General features: G+C 49.4%; 1 protein-coding gene across 8 annotated transcripts in view; it reads right to left on the bottom strand.

The window, feature by feature from the left end:
- IRAG1 (inositol 1,4,5-triphosphate receptor associated 1) overlaps window positions 1–25,562 on the bottom strand; it is a 133,313-nt gene that overhangs the window by 58,809 nt on the left and 48,942 nt on the right. For 2 of the 8 annotated variants that reach the window (XM_066365812.1, XM_066365822.1), the window contains exons 2-10: window positions 24,916–25,073; window positions 12,985–13,085; window positions 9,494–9,570; window positions 7,031–7,204; window positions 5,904–5,981; window positions 5,136–5,188; window positions 4,662–4,709; window positions 2,407–3,024; window positions 140–218 (exon numbers count right to left, since the gene is read on the bottom strand). In XM_066365812.1, coding sequence (XP_066221909.1) covers window positions 140–218; window positions 2,407–3,024; window positions 4,662–4,709; window positions 5,136–5,188; window positions 5,904–5,981; window positions 7,031–7,204; window positions 9,494–9,570; window positions 12,985–13,085; window positions 24,916–24,984 — 1,297 coding nt within the window. In that variant the 5' untranslated portion in view covers window positions 24,985–25,073. The remainder of the gene's footprint in view (window positions 1–139; window positions 219–2,406; window positions 3,025–4,661; window positions 4,710–5,135; window positions 5,189–5,903; window positions 5,982–7,030; window positions 7,205–9,493; window positions 9,571–12,984; window positions 13,086–24,915; window positions 25,074–25,562) is intronic. The other 6 variants (XM_066365831.1, XM_066365835.1, XM_066365826.1 and 3 more) reach the window with 5 other exon arrangements.

Raw genomic sequence — 25,562 nt, 5'->3', positions numbered from 1 at the left:
TGAGGGCCTGCGCTCTGTACAGTCCACTCCCACTGGGACAGACAAAGGCTCTGACAGGAAGCCTAGGTTTCCACTTCCACCTTCTTCCATCTGGCGGAATGCATCCAGGCCGAGGGGCTCGCCTGCCAGCCCCACCTACCTCTTTCCTGCTCCGCCGCTTCACTCAGGTCAGGAAGCTTGAGCCCCACTAAGTTCTGATTTCTCATCAGGATGTGCTCCTTTTAGAGAAAAAGCAAGAGACAACGTTTCAGATGAAGACATCAGTTCTGTCTATGGCTTTGTGGCCACTCAACCTAATGTGGGAGACACCAGGGGCAGCCTCCAAAATGGGTGTACAATCCTGACAAGGTGACATCTGAGGGGCACCAGGAAGGCGGCCCTTCTCTCAGCCCATGATGGTGCCCGGAACCGCACCCATGGCACTGTGTTTCTCGAGTTAAGAACTATCTGCTTTTTAAATAAGCCTGTGGGCCTCAGGGTGAATGAGCAGCCAGCCACACCTGGAGGCTGGAGGACAAACACGCAGAGCCCAGGCCTCTGGTGTGGGAGGCAGCGCTGGATGTAAGCCATGGCTGCCATTTGCAAGCAATCTTTGGGGAGCTCATGGCTGTGCTCAGAGTGGCCGGAGCCTCCTGCCCTGTTGTTCTAGGCAGTGAGTGCCCACTTCCAGGAGCTGTGACCTGCCACAACTCATTCCCAGTGGCATTTGATGACACCTCTGGAGTTGCTAAACTCTCCAGACAAAGGAGGCCTGAGCATTGCTCCTCAAGGCTTAGCAGTCCCTCTCCCTGGGGCCTGAGCAGGGGAGAGGTGAGGATTCTGACCACAGTCTGTAGCACAGAGCAGCCCACACCTGCTCCAAGTCAATCAGCACCAGATCAGTGTCCCCAAGTGCAAATGCTTGACCCAGCTCCTCACCCTTGTGACTGGTGTTATTGAGAGATTTTCAGTGGCCCGAGCAGGAGAGGACACTTGAATGGTTAGCACCAGGGGTACAGAAGAAAAGGATGGGCTTATGTCCCATATAGAAGTCATAGGCGAGGGCCCTTTACCTGTTTCCTTAGCAAGCCAGAGGCTGATAGCCAATCAGCTCTCAGCACACGGGATTGGGATGAAGTGCTAGGCTGCCAGGGCAGAGGTTAGTGGATGGGGCCCCAGCTTCTTTGTGGCTTTCTTTGCTGCAGAGAAAAGCTTGCAGGGGCAGTGGGGGGGAGGGTGGCCTGTTGCCTGGGCCTGGCTCTCTCATTGCCAGAGGCCCATGAAAGGCAAATACCTGTCTGTCTATCCTCCTGGGCACCACCTTCCCCAGGAGATCTGGCATTATGTTCTACCACAGTCATCTCTTCCAGGCTTGAGCTGACCCCACTAGTCAGTGGCCCTTCTGACCGGGTGGGGTTTTCTGTGTAAACTGTTAACATCAGCAGCCAGGGCCCAGTTCCCCCTAAGCCTCCAATTCAGCATTGTGCAAGGTTTCTGAATAGGATGGTGGTCAGCACTAGAGTATGTCACTGCTAGCGCAGAAACCTGCTCACTTGTGCGTGACTGCCACCGGTGCCTTGTCCCTTCCCTGTCCCACAGCCCTCAGGAGAGGAGCCCGGAGAGTCTTGTCCAGCTCACGCTGTGAGGGTACCAGGTCCTATCCTGTGGAGTCCTGGTAGCCTCGACCTGTGGCCTGGGTTGGCCCCTTGGGGAAGAGGAAACTGGATAAAGAGGCCTCTGTCTTGTGGACCTCTTCTGTCCCTCATACCCTGATCTCTCTCCCCTCTATCTCTGGATACCCCCAACCATCCGCTGCAAAGGGTGGCAGCCCCATGAGAGACCACTGTGCCTGATCTGATGCCAGTGAAATTTGGGAGACACCATGGATGCCAGAATAAATAATTCACCATGGGGTGGGGGGAGCAGTCCTTCATGGCCATTATGATACTTGGGGATGGATTGGAGGCCCTTTGTTAGCAGAGGTCAGGAAGGAAAGCTTGGGGGCATGATAAAGGAAAGAGCTATTTCATCCTTGACTAACACAGTCCTGGGCATGACAAGGCACTCCATCAAGGCTTCCTGTTTATGAGCCACCAGCTCCAGCTGCAGGGGGAAATACAGCCCAGGACTGAGGGGCCCGTGTGCCCCCGTACACCAGCTCCCCCTGAAACGTGGCATCGTGTGGCCTCTCTATCCTCACACTGACCTCACCCTAGCAAGTGGGGGGGAAAGCACCTGAAACTGCTGTTTATGAAGAAGATGCTGCACGGTGGACCTGACTGGGGGGTGGGGGTGGGGAAGTTTAGGGCCCTATAAGGCCCAAGTCCAGGCCAGAACTGCCCTGCCCCAGGGCCCGGCTCAGCCCGGGTCTTCTACCCAGAGGGGACCTGGCGTGCACTCCTCACCGAGCTGAACCCAGTAACCCACCTCACGGAGCTTGGTCAGTTTCTGCATCCGTACCGGCTGCACTTGTATCTGAAAGTCTTTGAGTCCAGGTGCCTTGGCCAGCTTGCTGCTAGCTTTGCCCGCAAAATGTTTCTCTTCCTCTGCCAGGGGCAGCTTAGCAAGCACTTTCTGCAGCCGGGGGCCGGGTTCTTCAGGACCACTGTCCCAGGAGACCCCCCGAAGCAGGGGCGGCCGGGAAGGAGGGGACCGAAGCTCGGCTTTGGAGCCAGCCCTGGACCCTACTGGCTCTGCAGCTGTGCCTTTCCCCTCGGGGTCCGGGGCAGCTGCCCCTCCAGAGCCCTGGGCTGGACTTCTGGACAGAGGGTTGCCCTCTCTGGCTGTCTTCAGAAGAAGTTTGTCCAGCTCGCTCTCAGCAGGGCCAGGGTGAGGACTGTTCAGAGCCATTTTCCCGCCACTGCCTGCGCCAGAAGCAGGGCCCCTGGGTGGGGCCTCAGGGCACTGGAGGGGATCGAAGTTTTCCTTCTGTTCCACTGCAATCTCTTTGGACTTCTCAGCTGTGGGAGAGTGAGGAGTCAGCCTGCCCTGAGACACTTTCCTCTGGTCATTTTGCTTCCGGTCAGCTAGCCCTTTGGGGATATTCTGAAAGAGACAAGGTAGAACTGGGACCTGGAGGCAGGCTGGGGAGGACACAGGCGGGACCACTTCTGCTCTGGGGCCTCTAACCCATAAACCTGGCTAAGTAAGGATCATGTGTGTGAGAGAGAGAGAGAGAGAGAGAGAGAGAGAGACCTGGCTAAGGATCATGTGTGAGTGTGTGTGTGTGAGTGTGTGTGTGTGTGTGAGAGAGAGAGAGAGTTGGGTGGAATTCTGAGCCAGTAAAGAAGACCCACAGATAAGCCTAAGGTTTGTAAAACACACAGGACAAGGGACCTGCCATTCAAAACCTGCCAAGAACTTCCAAAGGGCTGGGAGCCGGAGGGAAGAGTGGAGCAGAGGACAGCTTGGGGGCAGTCACATGTTTTGGCCTTAACTCAGTTGCCCCAGATTCTGGTCCTGGTTCTGCCTAGCAACACCCTTGACTTTTCTTTTTTTTCTTTTTTTTTTTTTTTTTTTGTATTTTTCTGAAGCTGGAAACGGGGAGAGACAGTCAGACAAACTCCCGCATGTGCCCGACCGGGATCCACCCGGCACACCCACCAGGGGCGAAGCTCTGCCCACCAGGGGGCAATGCTCTGCCCCTCCGGGGCGTCGCTTTGTTGTGACCAGAGCCACTCTAGGGCCTGAGGCAGAGGCCAAGGAGCCATCCCCAGCGCCCGGGCCATCTTTGCTCCAATGGAGCCTTGGCTGCGGGAGGGGAAGAGAGAGACAGAGAGGAAGGAGAGGGGGAGGAGTGGAGAAGCAGATGGGCGCTTCTCCTGTGTGCCCTGGCCTGGAATCGAACCCGGGACTTCTGCACGCCAGGCCGACGCTCTACCACTGAGCCAACCGGCCAGGGCGCAACACCCTTGACTTTGAGGGACTTAAATTCCGATCAGGTTTGTGAACCCTGTGAAGTGATATGCAAATATATACGCATGTTTCTGTGTGTGTTGTATGTATTTTTCTGGGGACAGAACCCACAGGTTTTAACAGTGTGTCAGAGAGTTCTATAATTCAAAATAAGTTAAGAATAATTATGTAGATGAGACGAGTCTTGAAGAAGGTGATATCTTACTGCTCAGAAGTTCGCTCTCCTTTTATTTCCCAGGGAAAAGCTGCTTTGTGAGGAGCCTGCAGGTCTGTGTCAGGACATTGTGTGACTGTTTTGTATGGATGCTAAAAGCCTCCCAGAGGCCTCCAACCCAGACCCAGTTCCAGATCACACTGTACTGCATGCTGCCCTCAACACACTCCTGAGTGCTTTCCTCTAAGCAGGCGTGAGGAAAAGATGAGATTGTCCTGGCTGCCCCCAGGAAGAATCCCAACCAGGGGCTGCAGCTTCCCTGCAATTTTCATTAGAGCAGCAGTCTTGCCTGGCTCTCGCGGGGCCCTGTGGTCCCCCTGGTCTCTGGCCAGCGGCCTGGCTGCAAGTGCTGGGCTACAGGCAGGACCACCATGGAGGTCACCCCCACTGAATGCTGCCTCCTCGCCCCTCCACTCAGACTTCCTGTCACGACCTTCTTACTTCCTCAGCCCTGACCCTCCACCCCTGCCACCCACTCACAGGCTGCCTGGGGCCAGCCCAGGCTTCTGAGACACTGTCTCCCACACCCAAACTGGGCAGAGCTCAAACTCACAGGCTCGCCAAGGTGAGGTGAAGAGACTTCGGCCTCATTCCCCTTCTGCTGGAGAAATTAAGCAGGAGTCAGTAATGTGAAGGGACCATATCTCCTCTAGAAATATCCCCAAGGAGGCCTCTAGCAGAAAAGGCCTCTAGATCAGTGGTTCTCAACCTTTCTAATGCCGTGACCCCGCAATACAGTTCCTCATTTTGCGGTTACCCCAAACCAAAAAATAATTTTGGTGGCTACTTCATAACTGTAATTTTGCTACAGTTATGATTCAGAATGTTAATACCTGATATGCATTATGTATTTTCCGATGGCTTTAGGCGACCCCACCGGGGTCGCGACCCACAGGTTGAGAACCACTGCTCTAGATGCTTGCCCCACCCAGCACCGTCATTTCAATGAGTCACAAAGGGCCTACTGGGTTAAGAGATAAAAGGAGAGACCAGTTGGCATAGAGGACCCAGAAAGGGCCCCTGTTACCTGTGGTGATGCTCCAGGCAGAGGGGACTGTGGGCCGCTGCATGCATCCACACCTGGAATGGTCCAGACATGGTGAGTGCTGTCCAGTGCCCCACACCATCAGCTGTTCCTTTTAGCAAAACACATCTTCCTCCCCAGAATGTCCTCCCTTGTCTCCCTCAGGCCCGGGAGCCAGTAACACCACCATTTGCTGAGTACTTCTCACATGCCAGGCTCTGTGGTGAATCCTCATTTAACCATCATAGACCACACAAGGAAAATGAGGCCGAGGGAGGTCAAGGTTACACAGGATGTGTCAGTGCTGGGCTCTGAGCCCGGGCTGCCTGGCTTGAGCCTGAACTTGCGCCATGGGTCTGACAAGGGCAGACTGCTCTCCCTGGCACCTCCTTCCCCTGCTGATCTGAGCGTGTGGCCCAGAACACAGCCTAATACAAGGAAAGAAACTAAAAGGCAAAGAGTGGCCTTTCCAAATGAGCTCTGAAATGACCTCTCTCTGACTTCTCTCTAAGCAGAGAGTGCAAGCCATTGCCCCTTCTCACAACCTTGCCCTCGTCCTCACCCAGCCTACCGACCTGTCTCTCCCCATTAGCTCAAAACCCCAAGTAACGTATCTGCCACCTCTGAGGCAGCCCAGCCAGGGCCCAGCTGGGAGCCCTTGAGGAGAGGTCTGCCTGGGAAGCTTGCAAGATGGTCAGGTCAGGGGAGGGGCTGAGCTGCCACCAGGAGAGAGAAACCAGGGCAGGGACCACCCAGGGGACTGGACCTCACCAGGCAGCGTGGGGACGGTGAGTGAGTTGTTCCGCGAGGATGTAGGAGAGGCTTCGGGGCTGAGGTTTGGGGAAACAGCTGTTGAGGCAGACACATGTTGGCCAGCATTGGTGAAGGTTTAAGACTTCAGCTTAATAAAGACATCCTTTCAGGTGTTTCTGACCTCTGGGAACTGGTTCTGCCTCGCTGAGATCAGGGGCTGACTCGGGACTTTCATAAAAGGATCCTACCACAGCATGGGGCCTTCCACCCCGACACTGGGGTCATCTGCAGGGGTGAGGGTTGGGCTCACACGCCTCAGCCTGCCTGACCTGGTCTCAAAGCATCATCTGGAAACAGAGGAGCTAACATCGCTTGTCAGGTACAGCTCTAGAGGCTGTACCTCCTAGGCTCGATAGTAGGGCCCTCATTTCAAATGCTCCCTTGCCTTCTAAGTACATTCAGACTTAATCTAAAACTTGTCTCAACGTTTTGCTTAGTCAAAGATGAAGCAGGGTGGATTTCAGGACCCAGGAAAAGTTTTCTTCTAATCTGGAAAGTCTATAAAGACACCAAAGACCACCTTCCCCTTCCTCTAGTGCCTAGGATCCTTCCCAGGGCCCAGAGCTGGAACTCAGGGAGAGGGAGCCCAGTGCCGGCCTTTCCAGGCCTCTGCTGAGGAAGTGCCCATAGAGCAGGGCCTCCTGGGGAAGGTGGGCAGGTCTACAGACTTAACTCATGCAGGGTGACCCAGCGGTCCGTGCACACGGGCACTACACGGAGGGTTTCTCTCTATGCAAGATTCAGAGCTAGGGGAGCGCCTGTTCAGTTCATCAGTATCACATAGGCTGACATTTCTTACAGAAACAGGAAGCCACAAGGGTCACACACAGGCTCCAAAAACCAAAAAATCAGAGCTTTCTGGGCTGGAACTGGGTCAGTATTTCGGAGTTTCTGAAATGGGGCAAGATGTCCTCCCCTTGCAGGATCCTCTCCAAAAGGCTCAGTCCTCCTGAACCTACAGGCCTGAGGCAGGCGGGTCAAAGGCTGCCGCCCCTTGAAATCAGGGCTCCCAGTGCAGCTGGGGCCTGGCCCTCCCCCTCCCAGCCCTCCTCAGAGGGGCCCGGGAAAGCCCCCGCACATCCTACCTGATGGGGAGTCTCCGGGGCCGCTCCTAGACTTCCTCCCACGCCGGGTCAGGAATCGCTCACTCACCAGCTTGGCTTCCTCCAGCAGTGCCAGGTTTTTCTTCTTGTCCTCCTCTGAGATGCTAATATCTGGCAGCTGGTCATTTACCAGGTCAATGACATGCCCCACAGGGTCTGCAGAGGGAGGGTGAGCACAGGGTGAGAGCCATGGATTTCTTGGCCCCGGCCGGCCGACAGTCCTGCCACTCCACACCCCAGCCCAGGGATGCTGCCCAGACCAACTCGGCCAGCCAAAGCTCAGCCCAATACTGGCTCTGGGGAGGGCTGCATGGGGACACAATGGGCTTCCTCAGCAGGTTTGGCCCCTCTGGCTTGTATCATGTGGCTGTGGCAGGTCCTCTGTCACAAATGGTCATGAAGCCATTTAGGTTCCTAGTACTGTCCTGAACGCTGCAGAAGCCCCACCTCTGCACTGTCTGCCCCCTGGCATGTTCCTTCTTCAGGTCTCTGTTTCTTCAACAAGCTAGTGAGCGCCAGGTATGTGGATAAAGGGAGCGCTCTGAAGATCATGGGCCAAAGACAATCCCACAGCCACCTTCTCCTCCCTTCCTTCCTCCACTCACACTGTTTACCTCCATTCTTTTTCAGAAGTGTCCCTTCTCTGGGTAAATGACACCTCTCACCCAGCTGCTCAGAAACATGGGAGTCACTCCCCACTCCTCCCTCTTCCTCAGTCCCACATCCAACCAACTGATCATCATTTATGCTCTAGCGTACCTGTATTTGGAATGTGCTCCTTATCTCCATTCTTGCTCATTCCTCTTACCTGCGCAATTACATAGGCCCCCCACCTCCAGGTTATCCCCCCATCTCATCGTCTAAGGCAGCAGTTCTCAACCTGTGGGTGGCGACCCCGGCGGGGGTCAAATGACCAAAACAGAGGGGTCGCCTAAAGCCATCGGAAATACATATTTTATTTAAAAACGTATTGTATAATAAATATGTATTTTCCGATGGCTTTAGGCGATCTCTGTGTTTTGGTCGTTCGACCCGCTGGGGTCACGACCCACAGGTTGAGAACTGCTGCTCTAAGGCCTATCACAGTGACCTTGCCAAGAGCCATTTCCGACCATGCCATTCTCCTGCCTCAACTCATCAGCATTCTGCATGGAATGATGTCCAAGGGCTAAACTGGGTCCAGCCTCTTTTGTTGACCCCATGTACTGCTCCTGAGGGCACTCCCGTCTATCCCCTCAGTGGTGAATGTCTCCCATTGGGCCTCTCCAGCCTCCATTTCCCCTGCTGTTCATTGTAATTTGCAGGATTGAAATCCCCTTTCCTCTCAATTACATTAGTCAGGAAGGAGCCAACCCCATGCCCCACCTCACCTCAAGTACCAGGAGGCAGACTGGGTACCAGGCTTTGGCCAGTCAATGAAATCAGTGCCCCAGCCACAGTGATTGGCTCAGGGGTGGTCATAGGAGGTCAGTGAGAGGCATCCTGGGAATTGTGTGGATAATGGGGAAGAGGAACTCTCTTTCCAATGACAAGAGTTAAGCCTGGAGTTGTTGGTAGCCATTTGCCAAAGAGAGGAGACTTGAGCAATGGGATGGGACAAGTACTAATGACCCAACTTGAGCATCTGAATTCAGTACTACCTGCAACCACAAGCCCTGACTTTTATTCATTTTAATTTTTTTGGTTTAAGCTAAGTTTGAGTTGGGTTTCTAGCATTTGGGAGCCCTGACCAGTAAACACAGCAGAACATTCAGCTGCTCTGTCATGGCTTCTTCTTCTAGCTGGAGTGCAATACCTTTTCTCTCTCTTGTCCATCTCCACATCTTGCTAAGGTGTGACTCAAATACTCTCTCCTCTGGAACACCTATCTAGATCTCCCTTTCCCCAGGGAGAATTGGGCCCATTCTTGCCTCTGTTTCCATACCACTTCTGTAAAAGGCCTCGTACAGTGTTCTGATATACCTGTTTACTTCTCAGTCTCTTCATAGACTATGAGCAACACGAAGGCAGGGACCAAGTCTGAATCATATCTCTGCTCTGATGGCCCAGAGCAGGCTCTGAGGGACCACTGGGGTAGCCTGGAGTTCAGGCACATGCCTGGCTGAGGGTAGAGGACTGTACTTACTCTCTGAACCCTAAAATTGAGCCTCACATAGCTGTCCTCTCTTTGACTTCCTTATCTTTCTCTTTACACCCTGGTCTTGTCTTTTCACCAAAAACAAAACAAAATAAAACTGAGATGAGACATCATACTTCTTTAGGCACACACACAGAGGGGCTGAGTGACTTCGTCCTGTTGGGCTCATAGGGATGGGCCTGCCTGAGGAACAGGAGAAGGCAAGGGGACCGGCCCCGCCAAACTGCCAGACCCCAGTCTTCCTAACTCAAACACGCCTTCAGCTGGACCCTACCTCTAGTTGCAGAAATAAGGTAAACTGGCCTCACCCTTACCCACAGAAGTCAGCGAAGCAGTGGAAACCTTCAAGTGTCGGTGAGAAAGCCTCCGGTGGGGACTGTGAGCTCTGAAAGAACAGAGCCATCTGGTTAAAAAAAATTTTTTTTGTCCACAGCTTGTAAATAGGCAAACAGATGCCTGTGTATTTTTTCAAAGTCATATGAGAGCATTGCCTTACAAGCTTGGAAACCTGTTAGAAATGCAAATTGTCAGTCTCCACCCCAAACCTACTGGATCAGAAACTGTGGGGGTGAGCCCAGCCATCTGTCATTGAACAGGCTTTTCAGGTGATTCTGATGCATGCTAAAGTTTCCAAACCACTGCCTTAATAAGGTGGCACTTTTTTTTTTTTTGCTATTTATTAGGGCTTAGACTGAGTGAATATCTAACTTCTAGAAAATTCATAAAATATAAATAATTGTTGTCTGGTAGAGATACAGATGATTTCTGCTTAGGAGAAAAGATAAAAATATGACTTCATTGCCCTGTAGAATATTAACCTATTTTATTCCAGCATTCTTTCCCTCCCCACTGATTACACTGGGGAACAAAATTTTTGTTGCATCCACAAAAACACTTGTTCTTACCTAATTCAAGTGTGCTGATCTCAAATCTGACATTAGTTTTTCTCTGTAAGCTATGGTTTTTTTGCACTTCAAGATTTTAGGTTTTCATCTTATTGTAAAATTTTCAACATTTAGTTTAACATAATGAAGTAGAATGTCTTCTTGGGCATCATCTTTGTGAAAATACAATAATTTATATAATGCAGTAAATATACTAATACACTAAAAGATATGATTGCATCAGAATTTGTTGCAATTTCAAAATAGAACATATTAAAACACTTATTTTAATCATAAAATTTCCACAAAACTTATCTAAATTCTATTCAGGCAAAAATTTGCATTTGTAACTCTTGCATTTGGGTACTTGTTGAGGACAATCTCGTTTGATGCTCCAACAGTAGTCTGCTCATCACTAACAGCTCCAAGATTTTCAGGAAATTTATCAAGGTGACTGTTCAGGAAGTGAATCTTAATGCTCATATTATACACATCCAATGTCGCGGAAACCCAACAGCATCCTTTGAATCAGAAGTTCGTAGTTCTCTGCTTTTTTGTTGCCAAGGAACTTCTTTGTAAATGCCACAAAAGACTGCCATGCTGCTCTCTCCTCCTTATTCATCTTTCTGGCAAATTCTTCGTCATGTATGAGGGTTTGAATTTGAGGTCCATAAAATACACCTGCTTTTATCTTCTCAAAAGACAAGGCAGGCAAAGCAGAAATAATATGTTGAAAGCATTCACTTTCTCTATTCAAAGCCTGAACAGACTGCTTCACTAAGCCAAGTTTGATGTGAAGTGGGGGGAAAATGATCCTGTCTTGATTAACTACAGGTTCATTCACAATATTTTGCATCCCTACTTCCAGAGCTTCATATTTCGGCCACTCCTTCTGTGTCCAGTGTTTATCCCGAGCTCGGCTGTCCCACAAACACAGAAAGCAAGGATACTTCGTGAAACCTCTCTGTTGTCCTAGCAGGAAATTTACCATTTTAAGATCCACACAAATGATCCAGTTATGCTCCTCATACTTCAGTAAGTCGAGGACAATTTTTATGTCATTATAATCTTCTCACAGATGAGTTGAATAACCAATTGGAACCGCTGCATAAATATTACCATTGTGTAGGAGAACACATTTCTGACTCCGTTTAGAGCTGTCAAGAAATAGCTGCCATTCTGTTGGACTGTAAGTGGTTACACCTAGCTGGCTGAGAAGACTACTGATACCATGACAGTAAACAAAGTGTTTGTCTTCGGAAAAAAGTCCACAAAAATTTGTTCACGCTTCCTGAAATGGGATACTTTAGCTGACTAGTGAAGTACATTCTTTTCTTGAAGCCTGGAGGCTAATAACTCAGCTGCTTTCTTTGATAGGCCCAAATTTCTTACTAAGTCATTTAATTCGGGTTGGCTAAACTGCTGAGGGGTTAATGACTGCTTGGCATCGGAAGAAGACCCTTCAGATTCTACAACCATTTCCTCATGCGTCTTATCAAAATACACTTGATCACCATGTTCACTTTCTTCGTCCTCAGAAGAAATAAAACCATTGAAAACTGGAACCAGGAGTGTCTCAGTGTGTGGGATAGGTCGTATTGCTGAAGGAATATTAGGATATGCAATCATATGCCGTTTTTTCTTGCCGATGCCCTTTGACATTATTATCAGACAGAAATAACAGTCACTGCTGTGGTCCTTAGGTTCACGCCAAACCATGGGAATACCACAAGGCATTTCTTTGCGTTTTCCTTTTGTCCAGTCACGAAGCATTTCCTCACAATCATGACACACAATATGAGGAGCCCAATTCTTGTCTTGATTGCCAAGGGGAACTTGAAAATAGGCAATATATGCACGTGTCACAAATGATGAAATATTGCGCCTTTGACATTGAAGTGTGTAACAGCCACATATATAACAGGTGTCAGGACTATTCTTACATTTACGTCTACTCGAAGAAGCCATGATTCAATCTTAAAACAAAATAAGAGGATGTTTTTATCAGATAATAATTTTTACATTTAAAAACAACTACAATTATATAAAAGTGATGTTTGTAAAACATTAATTGCCTTGTGGTTATGTTTAATCCAAGAGTCGTTGCCCTTTAACTCCAATTTAAAAACCAATGCATGCCATTAACTATAATAAAAAGAAATTAAAATTGCATAAAAACTAGAGCATGCACCAAAAAAATGGATTTCAGATTTGGAATCAGTGATGCAGAAATATACAGAAAAAGTTCTAAAACCTGATGCAACAGAAAATGGAAAAAAAAATTGTTCCCCAGTGTTACATATGTAAATTCTATTCTTATATCCTGCATTGAACTAATTTTGTTACCCTAACGAGTCCCTCATTAATGAGCTAAATAGACCTATGACACAAGCTCATACATATTTGTATGAGAATTATCTTTGTACTATTTTGGAAATTGTACTTAGACAATCTCATTCTAGCTACACTAACACATGGACGAGTGCTGTGTAAAACCGATGCAGTGATATCCCCATGCATGTGAGCTAATGTCTCTTCCAAGAATTCATCCTCCACACAGGACCCATTTAGCCAGGGGCGGGATTCTACAGTCAAAGACTCACATCTTCCAGCTCTGTTTGAAAATATCTGGGCAGTTATTATAGGAAACTCCTCTGCTGTGATATGTGCTTTTCTTAAAAGCTAGCAGAGTACAAAGAACTAATTCCAGGAGAGGAAAAATAATCTGGGAAAGGGGGAAAGATAATGGAAAAATCTCAAGCTCTCTCTCATATTTTGAAAAGTTGCATCATTGTATTTTCATCAATAAAAGGATTCAAGAAAGAAGGGAAGATTGATAAAAATATAGCTGAATAATCCCTGTGTGCTAGGAAATATGTTCTTCACAGCACAAAGATCAGGCACCTGGGATGTACCTGTTGGCCAGGTTTTTGTCAGTTTCTCCTTCCGGTGAACTGGCATCCCCAGTCAGGACAATGGTGGGTGGGCTGCAAGATATCCCTGTGGTGGGAGGGCCCTGGTGGTTCAGAACGAAAACACAGATGGAGTTAGGCTTGGGATGGAGAAGCTTCCAGGAGTGGAGCTGGAGCATTTATTCCAGCATTATGACACTCAAAGCCACCTTAATAAGGGGACAAATGTGGTTTATTTGGATTATTCAGAGAGAGAAAAAAATACATATGCAGTTTCTTCTCCATTCCCCAGCAGGCATTCACCTGAACTTAAGGTGCACTCTTCATGCACGTAGGGAAACGCTAAGCCATCCCTGGTGACAATCTAGGAAATCCCTGACAACCTAGGGGAAATGTTGCAGAGTGCTCAGGCCGTGGTCAGCTTGGTTGGGCAGAAATGGAGGTCAGGAGAGGTGATGGCAACACCCACACATTCCTGATTTCAGTGGCAGGCCTACATTTAGATAAATGTGCTGACAACTTCCTCCACCCGTGTCATTATTTTTTCCTTTATAAACCTCATCATTTAGGTATGATTGCTATACAAAAATCTATACATGCTTAATATATACAACTTGATGAATTTTGAGCCCATATACCCATGAAGTCCTTACCACGATCTATGACATAAACCTAGTCATCACTTCCAAAAGTTTCCTCTTGCCTTTTAATTATAATGATAATGATACAAACGCTCATAGGATCTACCCCCTTGGCGCATTTTTAGGTCTGCAGGACAGTATCGTTCGCTGCAGGCACCTGGAGCTCCAGGACTTACTCATTTTGAACAACTACCACACCCTCCTGATGGAGCTTCTTTCCTGCATGGCCTCATGGGTGACCGTTACCATAGGAACGTCAACCGAAACACTGACTGTGCGTACAGTCAGTATGTGTGAGGCTCCTTCCTTGGGTAGAATTTATTTTGATCATGCAAGTTTGAGCTCTAACATATTCATGTTTGTCACATTTAGAATTCTTTTCTTGTATGAATCCTTTGGTGAACGAGAAAAAATATACTTTGGCTACACTGTTATTATCATGCTCGTTATATCATGTAGTTTCTGCCATCCCTTGGAGAGGGGCTTTTACAAATTACCAATATGCTTTGGTGCAGATAGGACAACTCTATGTAAGAGGCAGGAGGGGCCAGTCATTAGTTTCTGCAGGTTGTGTTCTGGAAAAAAAAAATCATGTTGGTGGTGATGGGGTTATACAGAGACCCATTTCCAAAAGTTGAATATATTCAGGCTGCTAAATAAGTAAAATACAGTTTATTTGTTTGAATGTATTGACACACTACTTATTTCCTAAAGCAATGTGAAGTAACCAACAATAAAATATAAGATATAGCCTGACCTGTGGTGGCGCAGTGGATAAAGCATCGACCTGAAAATGCTGAGGTTGCCTGTTCGAAACCCTGGTCAAGGCACATATGGGAGATGATGCTTCCAGCTCCTCCCCCCCTTCTCTCTCTGTCTCTCCTTTCTCTCTCTCTGTCTCTCCCTCTCCTCTCTGAAAAAATGAATAAATAAAATTAAAAAATAACTTTAAAAATTAAAAAAAATATATATATAAGATATAAAAACATGAGACAACAAAAGTGAGGGAATGATCTGGTAAATATAAACGTCCCTAGCAGATAAAGAAAAATGCCTGCTCCTTGACTCTGAAGTTAAACGATTTAGCCTGAAACCGAATGAAGCTAGGATCCATGTGGTCCAGGTTCTAAGAAGGAAGAACTAACTGTTCAGCAGACAGTAAAAAAACTTCAGCCCTGGCTGCTTGGCTCAGTAGTAGAGCGTCGACCTGGTGTGTGAAAGTCTCAGGTTCGATTCCTGGCCAGGGCACACAGGAGAAGTGTCCATCTGCTCCTTCACCCCTTCCCCTCTCCTTCCTCTCTATCTCTCTCTTCCCCTCCCACAGCCAAGGTCCATTGGAGCAAAGTTGGCCCAGGCACTGAGGATGGCTCCATGGCCTCTCCCTCAGGCATTAGAACGGCTCCAGTTACAATGGAGCAAAGCCCCAAATGGGCAGAGCATCGCCCCCTAGTGGGCATGCCGGGTGGATCCCGGTTGGGTGCACGCCGAAGTCTGTCTCTCTGCCTCTCCTCTTCTCACTTCACAAAAATAAAAAAAAATAAAAAAACTTCAGACTTCACTTTTACCTCTCAAAAGGCACAAAAGGGGAATGAATCCTAACTCCCATCCCTGCCTGCCCTCTCCCCTTTGACTCTTCTCTCGCTTACCCTCCCCACCAAATCCTGTCTCCCTCCCTCCTCAGCTTACTCATGCTCCGTCCAATTATTTATTGAACAGATTGTCTTGATTCTTCTTTTTATAATTGACTTATAAAAGCTTTTGGAAGTCTTGCAGGGGTCTCCAAACTTTTTACACAGGGGTCCAGTTCATTGTCCCTCAGACCATTGGAGGGCTGCCAAATACAGTGGTCCTCTCAATGACCACCAATGAAAGAGGTGCCCCTTCCAGAAGTGCAGTGGGGGCTGGATAAATGGCCTCAGGGGGCCGCATTGCGGCCCGCGGGCCGTAGTTTGGGGATGCCTGTAATAAGACTTAGGGTATATAAGAGCGGGGTTAATCTGTGAACCTTCTCACGTTACTATGCTTAATTCTGTCCATCGGCAAACATTTACTGAATGTATGATATGTGTCAGGGTCTTTGGAGGGCCTGGGAAGACACACATAAGCCAGGCAGGCCTCTGAGATGCTTCCCAGTTAGCACAGTGGGATGGGAAATGGGGTGGGAGTACCATGTCCCTACCCCAAGCCCCAGGTAGCACCCAGGCCCTGGTGCCCTCAGTGTTGACACTTTATGACTTTAATGGCCTGCGGGGCATTGTCAGAGGAAAAAGGCCTGCTTTTTCAGTGGAGCTTTTCTCTGCCTTCTGGTTAAAGGCCACTTGCAGCAATGCTCTCCTGAGGTAGCTGCCAGGCATGGGGCTGTAGGCACCCTCAATTGCAGGAGGGTTGGGACAGAGGTGCCCATACAGAAAGGCAGAAACAAACCATGGGTGGCAAGTGCCAAGCATGTAACCACGGGGCCATGAAGCAATCAGGGAGAAATTCTTTATGCCCTGATGGAATGTCCTGGAATGCTATCTCCTTCCAATGTGGACAGAATACACAGTATTAAAATCAAAGTGTTCTTTCCCTAATAGCTCACAGAATGGCTGAGCAAGTTCTGTACTAACTGTGATTCAAAGCTGTCTTGTGCGGGCTGTATTTCACTCTAGGAGGCAGTGGGGAGACAGGAGTCCAGCAGAAGTGTGGGAAGATGCAGGGCTCTTTGGGGTGAATTCTGCCAGGAGTTAGCGCAGTGTAAACACCCATCCCTGCTCTCCTTCTGAGCTGCCAAACAAAGGCAGGACCCGAAGAAAGCTCGTGGGGCAGTACGTCCAAATGCAGAACCTGCCAAGCACATCACTGGCTTCAGGACCTCAAGGGCCTGGGCCTTGGGAGCCACGCTAAGTCACGGTACAGCGTCTCACTCACTAGCTGTGTGACCTTGAGCACATTCCCTTGACTCCCTGCGCTTTGGTTACCTCATCTGTAAAAAAAAAAAAAAAAAAACTATCTCACAGGGTAGTTATAAGAATTAAGTAAGTTGATTAAGAAATAGGTATGCCAGATAAAATGCAGGATGCCTAGTTAGATTTGTACTTCAAATAAACACTGAATAATTTCATGGACATAGCTGTATTTTCAGCCATTAAATCTATCGGCTCCAGATGAAGTTTGTGGGGTGCACCTGGCCACAACTAGGTGCTCAATGAATGTCAGATACTATTCTTTGAGACTGAATTCATTACTTTGGAATCTGGTTTTGAAGAGCTTGTCCTTCTTAGTGTTGGGTCTGAGCAATCATTTAGGGTTAAATCAGGGGACCCAGGCTTTTAGGTGGAACCACAAAGCGCCCTCCCAAGGCCTCTGACCACACAGCCTCAGTAATCAGTGACCCGCAGAAACCCCCCTCTGCAGCCACAGTCGCCAGGCTCCGTTCCCTCTCTCACCACCTGCTTCTCAGATCAAGTGCAGATGCCCTTTGTGAGTTTCAGCCATGAGACAGAAAGGAACAAACGTGGGCAGAGGGAAGTGACCCTTTCGCAGACCCGCTGCGTGCGAGGCCCCGTCCCAGTCACTTTCCACGCGCTTCCTCAATCAGTCCTACCAGCAAGTCGGTGAATGAACCTCAGAGCACCTGTCTACAGCTTGGGGTGATGATATCTCCTAACCTCATAGAATTGTGAAGAGGAAATGAGAAGAGAACATGAAGGCCCTGGGCAGGAAGTAGGTGATTGGTAGATTTCTTTTCTCTCCTCTTTCCCATTTCAATCCCCACCTTACCAATGAAAAACAAATCTGTCTCAGGCTGTGCAGGTGGTAACTAGTGGAAGGGACTTGCACTAGGCCTGTCGGCTTTCCCATTACACAAGCTACTCTTACCATCATCCCCAGGTCTTTGGTCTCCCCTCCCTGTTCCGGGGTCCCACAGCTCTCCGACACTCCTTTCTTATTCTTCCAAGCTGCACTCTCCCTCGTAAGCCCCTTCTTCCAGGCAGCCGTCACAGTGCAAGGCTGAACACAGCTGAGTAAAGCTAGCAGGGGCCCCCCTCCCCATCCAGGGGCCCAGCTTCCCCAGGGTCCATTTTCCTTCCCTGGAGTCAGCAGAACCCTGGGAGCTGGGCCATCTCCCCGCAAGCTCACCCACCCTATAATAAGCTAACAGGTCACATTTTGTTCTCCTTAAATAAACTTATAGAAACATTCAAATGTTTATTTCACTCATAAGTTCCCAGGAATGCACAATAGTTTCCTAACTGTCTGGGTGTCAGGATAAATATAGGCCCAAGTCATAGATGGGAATATTATCTTCCTTTCCCCAATGTCACGTGAGCTAGCCTGGGCGAGGAAGCTGTGAGCAGCAGCTCCAGGTGGGCATGGGGGTTTAGCTCCTGCACTTGACCCTGGCAGGGAGAAGAACCCTGTCAAAAGGCAGTGTGGGGACTGAAGTCCAGGAGGCCTAGACCTCAATCCCACCTGGGTGACCTTGGACGAGTTACTTAGCTTCTCTGAGTCTCAGGGTCTCAAATATTGTGTGGAGCTAATAATCCCCATTTTCCAGGCTTGTTTTAAAACTCTGATGAGATAAAGCCTTACTAATAATAATGGTGAGGGTAGTGGTGGAGGGTGGGCCCTGTGACACTGTGGTGGCAGTGTTCCCAGGTCCCTCTCTCACAGCCCAGGGGGCAATCAGAGACCGCCTCTGGAAAGAGGGGCTCTGGCTGCAAAGAGGAATTAGTGCTCTTGTGACAGGACAAAGAGACTCTCTGGGGACTTGTGAGAAAGTGACCATTCCAGAGGCCAGTCCTAAGGGCACAGAAGAGAGCGGAAGTGCCTCGCTGAGGCCCGCTCCTCCCTGCCAAGCACTGAGGACCAGTTCCCGGTTCTGTGAAAGCTCCCTGGTGCCAACTGTGTAGATTACCTCCGTGTACCCATGCCCTGCCCTGCCTCCGGTGGGCTTTCTTTCCTGCCATTGTCCACTCTATTCCTAGAGGTCAGGGACCAGTAATCACCAAATTATCCTGCCTTCTTCATCCCTGTTGTGACTCTCCTGTCAACAGACCTCGGGAGTACGGAAGTGCACACAACATCTGTTAGCCTTACTCCACGGAGACTATACTACCCAGCCAGTCAGTCATTCATCCATCTTCATCTTCTCTCCTCCTCCCTCCTTCTTTAACTGTCTCTCCTTCCATTTCTTCCTTTCTTCAGTTCAGGAATTTAGTCATCCAGCCAGCCAATTATTTCCCAACCTATCTCACCTCCATGCATCCATCCATGAGTCCATTTATTCGTCCATCCTCCCCTAAGCAACCACCACATGCTACAGTCTGTGCTGAAAACTGGAGAAACACACATGAAAGACACAGTGCCTGACCCTGAGTGGCTTACATACAGTCGAACAGGGGAATCAAAGAAACCAAAAATGACCAACTTCTCCATTGCTCAGAATAGGAACTAAGGACCATGATTGTAATATACATTCTTAACCATTGTAACAACCAACATTTCCAAAATGCATTCTGCTTTGTCCTAGGCACTTACACAGCTACAATCTCACAGCTCTTGCTCTGTGACCAAAACAATCAGAAGCACAGTCCTCTTGACCCTTCCCAAGCTTCTTCTTTTTTTTTTTTTTTTTGTATTTTTCTGAAGCTGGAAACGGGGAGAGACAGTCAGACAGACTCCCGCATACGCCCGACCGGGATCCACCCGGCACGCCCTCCGGGGCATCGCTCTGCCGCGACCAGAGCCACTCTAGCGCCTGGGGCAGAGGCCAAGGAGCCATCCCCAGCGCCCAGGCCATCTTTGCTCCAATGGAGCCTTGGCTGCGGGAGGGGAAGAGAGAGACAGAGAGGAAGGAGGGGGGGTGGAGAAGCAGATGGGCGCTTCTCCTAAGTGTCCTGGCCAGGAATCAAACCCGGGTCCCCCGCACGCCAGGCCGACGCTCTACAGCTGAGCCAACCGGCCAGGGCCCAAGCTTCTTTTTTATAGAGAAGGGGCATCAAGCACCTGCTCGCCATGCCTGGGGGCTCTGGTGTCCAGGACACTGGCTTACTGCTGGGTGGAGTCAGGGAAGGAGACGAAGCTGGCAGGAACACTGCAGCAGAAGCTTGGGTTTCAATCTCCGCTCCACCATGACAGAACTGTGTGGCCTTTCACAACTAAATAACCTCACAAAGATTTCATTTCTTCTTCTATAAAATAGAGATAATAATATCTGTCTTAGAGGGATGAGCACATAACAGGTGCCCAATAGATGTCTCCAATATCTCGTACACCAGATTCTAATGCTTCCCTGATAATGTATTTAGATATCACATTGATGAACGTAATTGAAGCTGTTCTTGCAAAGGGTGTGATGAGAATGTGCTCAGGAAGGATGCATTCAAATTTCTCAGTTGGAGCTTTCAAGGGGCTGCCTGGTTTCTGGTGATTAGAGTGTACTTATCCACCAGAGTTTTCTCATCCATAAGTGGGATAATAATCATAACTGCCTCCTAGAGTTGTGAAGTTACTACGGCTAAAGTGCTTACAGCAGCATCTGTCTCACAGGAAGCATGGCATGAGGGTTCTCACTGGGTGAGTTGGGGAGGTGGGTACTCTGCACAGTCCTTACCAGGTTCCAAGTACTTTCTGTGGAATACCTATTTTGTCTTCATCTCATTCCTGACAGAGAGAACTGATACTTGGGCCCCTTTGCCCCACCGAGGGAAGCACACATTTCCCAAGGGGTCTCCACAGAGGTGCCCCTCCCTGTTCAAAGACCAGCCCGGAAAGCATGCTCAGGGAACACCTTACTGAGTGGAGGCTGTAGCTCTTTGTGGGTTTTGATTACAGCTTCTGATTAGGGACCTAAAGGGTGTGTGTGTGTGTGTGTGTGTGTGTGTGTGTGTGTGTGTGTGTAGGAGAGAAAGAGTATGTGTGTGTGTTTATGTTTGTATGTATGTATGTGTGAGAGTCTGTGTGTCTATGTTTGTGTGTGAGTCTGTGTGTGTATGTTCATGTGTACATGTGAGAGTCTGTTTGTGTGTCTGTGTGTGGGAGAGAGAGTCTGTGTGTATAGGAATGTCTGTGTGTGTGTGTGTGTGTGTGTGTGTATGTGTGCAGAAAGGAAAACAGGATCTAGATCTGCTACTTCTCTGCTTCATGTGAGAAGGCCTCAGCTAGTGCTTGTGTCAGTGATGGGAACTGGGGGCTGGGGCCTGAACAACCAGAAGTAGGGCTGGACCCCGGGGAGCTGTAAACTCAGAGGGATGCTCCATCCTCTGCCTGCTTCACAGAACGGGAATTCACACGCTACCGGGAGTTCCAGCCGAGCCCTGCTGGCCAGCCCTGCTTCCCTGGCTGCCTGGTTTCCGCTGCTCCCAGGGACTCAGGCTCCAGCCCCTGGAGGGTCCAACCCAGCTCACAGGCAGGGCTGAGGCTATGGCTGCCTGTTAAAGGTTGTCTGATGGGTGCGATAGAGGGAGATGCTCTTCATTGACAGTGACTGTGGGCTTCTGGAAAACTCAGGGAGGCCCAAGGCGTGTCAGCAAGGGCAGAGAATAAAAGAATACAGATGCTGATGTGGCCTTTAGTCTGAGGTCTAACCTGCCCCAGCTCTGTGGTCCTCAGGCCAAAGAAGGCACTCAAGGCTGGCTGGAGAGACAGAGTCTGGGAACCACTCACAGTTGCCTTGGGAAAAAGATGAGGAACCAGAGGCACAGATAATTTAACAGACTCACACAGGTCTCTTGGCCAGGACATGGAGGAGCGCAGCTTGGTGTGACTCCAGAGTCTAATTCTTAAACCCTGTGCTAGTGGTCCTCCCTTATAAGACCTGAGCATCCTGGCTCTGGCTCGCCTGAATTCCTCAGGGGTCCTTCTCTGTGGGGCTCTGGCAATGCCGAGGCTACTGAACCCACAAACAATCTCTTTATTTTCTTAACTTCTCCCAAGCACAGAGATAGTTATGGCGTTTGAAGGACCTTTAAAAATGGATCCACCCCCTCATGTTATAGAAGTCTGGTTCTAGCTCAAGGTCACAGGGAGAGTGAGCCTGTGGGGACCAGGAACCTGGAGCTCCAGCTATTCAACTATATTCCCTACCCCTGGATTGTGTGGTGGGCTCATGGAGCCCTTCCCCTGCTTGGCCACCCCTGAAAATTCATGCTTACCTCTGACCCGATGGAGCTGCACCTGTGTGGGGTAGGAAGCCATGATGGTGAGAAGGGCCTGCAGGCTTTTGTGCTATACGGTTTCTGTGTACCCTGAGAAGGTTTGAAGAATCTTTTAGAGAAGTTGGGAACGAAGATGAACTGAATTCAATATAAAAGTATCTCTTCGCTGAAGGTGGAGTTGCATCTTTGCCAAAATTTTATTCCCATTTTTAGGGAATACTTGTATTCTTGGGGAACACAGCATAGCAGCCATTTGGGGGAGTTGCCTCAGGTTTCAGAGCTAGATTTTGCATCAGAATCTGTCTTAAGGGCACCACCATTGTTAGTGAAATAGAAGAAGAGGTCAGGGATAGCCAAGGCATGGAGTCCAGGGCTGAGGATAAGGATGCTAAGGGGACAGAACCCTGGAAAATAGTGTCCGGAGGACTGGGAGCAGCCAAATTGACTCCAGATCTGACTATTTTTCTCTGTGTAGTCATTCCTTTCTTTAATCTCCAAGTTTTCAGTAGATTAACACATTTTTTAATTAGTTAAACCTTATAGTCCACTGTTGGTAACACTTCAGGGGAACTGTCCGCACTTGCTTGGAGCCTCATCGAGAAAGGGGCTGCAGGAGAGCCCTGGGTCAGGGGAAGGCCCACGGTCACCTGCGGAGGAGCAGAGGAGCAGCTGCAGCCACTGAAAGAGGCTGAGGAGCAGAGGAGCAGCTGCAGCCACTGAAAGAGGCCGAGGAGCAGAGGAGCAGCCACAGCCACTGAAAGAGGCTGAGGAGCAGAGGAGTAGCCGCAGCCACTGAAAGAGGCCGAGGAGCAGAGGAGCAGCCGCAGCCACTGAAAGAGGCCGAGGAGCAGAGGAGCAGCCGCAGCCACTGAAAGAGGCCGAGGAGCAGAGGAGCAGCCGCAGCCACTGAAAGAGGCCGAGGAGCAGAGGAGCAGCTGAGGAGCAGAGGAGCAGCTGCAGCCACTGAAAGAGGCTGAGGAGCAGAGGAGCAGCCGCAGCCACTGAAAGAGGCTGAGGAGCAGAGGAGCAGCCGCAGCCACTGAAAGAGGCCGAGGAGCAGAGGAGCAGCTGAGGAGCAGAGGAGCAGCTGCAGCCACTGAAAGAGGCTGAGGAGCAGAGGAGCAGCTGGAGCCACTCAAAGAGGCTGAGGAGCAGAGGAGCAGCCGCAGCCACTGAAAGAGGCTGAGGAGCAGAAGAGCAGCTGCAGCCACTGAAAGAGGCCGAGGAGCAGAGGAGCAGCCGGAGCCACTGAAAGAGGCTGAGGAGCAGTGGAGCAGCCGGAGCCACTGAAAGAGGCTGAGGAGCAGAGGAGCAGCCGGAGCCACTGAAAGAGGCTGAGGAGCAGTGGAGCAGCCGGAGCCACTGAAAGAGGCTGAGGAGCAGAGGAGCAGCTGCAGCCACTGAAAGAGGCTGAGGAGCAGAGGAGCAGCCGCAGCCACTCAAAGAGGCTGAGGAGCAGCCGAAGCCACTGAAAGAGGCTGAGGAGCAGAGGAGCAGCTGAGGAGCAGAGGAGCAGCTGAGGAGCAGAGGAGCAGCCGCAGCCACTGAAAGCAGCTGAGGAGCAGTGGAGCAGCCGGAGCCACTGAAAGAGGCTGAGGAGCAGAGGAGCAGCCGCAGCCACTGAAAGAGGCTGAGGAGCAGAGGAGCAGCTGCAGCCACTGAAAGAGGCTGAGGAGCAGAGGAGCAGCTGCAGCCACTGAAAGAGGCTGAGGAGCAGAGGAGCAGCCGCAGCCACTGAAAGAGGCTGAGGAGCAGAGGAGCAGCTGCAGCCACTGAAAGAGGCTGAGGAGCAGAGGAGCAGCTGAGGAGCAGAGGAGCAGCTGCAGCAAGCAGAGGAGCAGCCGCAGCCACTGAAAGCAGCTGAGGAGCAGGGCGCACCATGACATTCCTGGGAGGGAGCCTCAGGAAAACCCTGAGCGGACAGCCTTCAGCCAGAGGCCTAGGGGCTTGGCTCACTATCATTTAGAAACTCAAGAGCTTCCTAAGGCTGCCAAGTTCTGCAATACCATGAGCTTGGGAAATGGAGATACAAGAGGCCGTTCTTTTCTAAGTATTTATTGTCTAAGTTACCAGAGTAATGATGTGTGAGAAAACAAGTGTCATCATAATAAGAAAATATTCACTAAGAATCTTCTCACTTGTCAAATGAATGCTTAATCGTACATTCTTCCATCACTTAACAAGTGCCTGTCCCTTCTGGCTGAGGGCAGCGAGGATGACTGTCAGATATAACAAGATGATACAAGTTCAGGGCCAATCAACTGCCACGCTCATGAGGTCAAAGAAAACAAGGTTGGAGAAATGTGAGGTTTCGGACCAATAGGAGCAGATGGAACTAGATTAGTCAACAAACGAAGAACAAAATTATGAGGCTGAGACAAGATAGTTTCCTCACAAGAGAATGTTTTGAATATTGAAGGATTGAAAGGATCTTTGGGAAAATAAATTAAAATCTCAAATATTAAACAAACAATCTTCTAATGAAGGTGCTGTATAATAAAATTTGAAGGAAGTGGTATCACGTGAACAGAACATCTTGTTGGTATAAAAATAAATAAATCCACACCAAAATCAACACATTTAATTAATTTTTTGTTCATTCTAAAAAGTGACATATAATCTTTGTTTTATAGTAAAAATAACTAAAAGTAACTTGCTTTCATAATTTTATTTATATAATATAATCATAATGAGACTCCCTTTAACTTATTCTCATCATTTCCTTTTTTATAGTATAATTTCACTGAAAATCTTTTTCCCTATTTGCTATGAAAATTTGATCTTATTTTAAGTGAATTCTCTTTAAGCGACTCTTGCTGGTGCTCATGACCCTGACATGATGCATCCTTCCTCCAAGTCTTCTCCCTTCTTAGAGGGAGCCTGCAGGGTTAGGGTGGTTTGATGCCCCAGGAGGCCTCAGTCAGACATAGCCCAAGAGGTTCCACTTTCAGGGAAGGGGGGCTTCAGGCAATTCAGAGGAACCGTGTGTGTTTAGTCCTCAGCATGGAGGCTGCATACCTTTCCCAGGTACCCACAGCAGCCTGCATGGGCTATTGGCAAACCCTCTGGTCAAGCCAGGCACTGTGGCCTCAGCCCAGGGCACATGGCTTGACCCTGGGCAGACTAGTCACAGGCAGGGAAGGGGCACTTACTTGGCTGGTGGGGCTCTGGGCTGCCTGTGGCTCTCCGGGGGGCTCCTCATCCTCAGGAATGTGGGGCATCGCAGTCTACTTGCAGGAGTAGCTGCAGGTGCCCAGAACCTCTGCTGTGTTAGCCCCAAAGATGATCCAAGAGTCCTGGGCTCTGCAGGCTAAAGAGATGCCAAAAGAACAAGTCAAACCCACTCCCATCCATGACCCAAACTGGGTTCCGTTTCCAGGGGGTCATGAGCCGCAGAGACAGCCTGCTTGAGTTTGTGTTAACTCCAGAGGTGGGAATAGAGGGCATTTGGAATTGCATTTCCTTCTGTTCACTAGCTCTGTTTACAAAGTCAGAGGTGGCCTTAGAGATTTTGCATCTAATTTGGTCCTTTCAGTAAACACAGCTATCCGGGAAGGGAGAAAAGTGCTTCAACCTCTTCAAAGCCATAGCTAATGGAGGACACTCCATTGGGATCAGATGTACACTTGTCGAGCATTTATTGAGCACTTACTGGTTGCCAGGCACTATCCTAGGAGCATTACCAGCATCATTGCCTAATTTAATCCTCATGATGACCCCTGATGCAGGCATTAATGTTTGCATTTTATAGATGAGAAAGCTGCTTCGGAGAGAGGCAGCCACTTGCCCAACTCATGTA

The sequence above is a fragment of the Saccopteryx leptura genome, chromosome 1 (genome assembly GCF_036850995.1).
Source record: "Saccopteryx leptura isolate mSacLep1 chromosome 1, mSacLep1_pri_phased_curated, whole genome shotgun sequence".
NCBI lineage: Eukaryota > Metazoa > Chordata > Mammalia > Chiroptera > Emballonuridae > Saccopteryx > Saccopteryx leptura.
The sequence above is the reverse complement of the archived record's forward strand: the minus strand, read 5'-3'. Positions and strand labels throughout refer to the sequence as shown.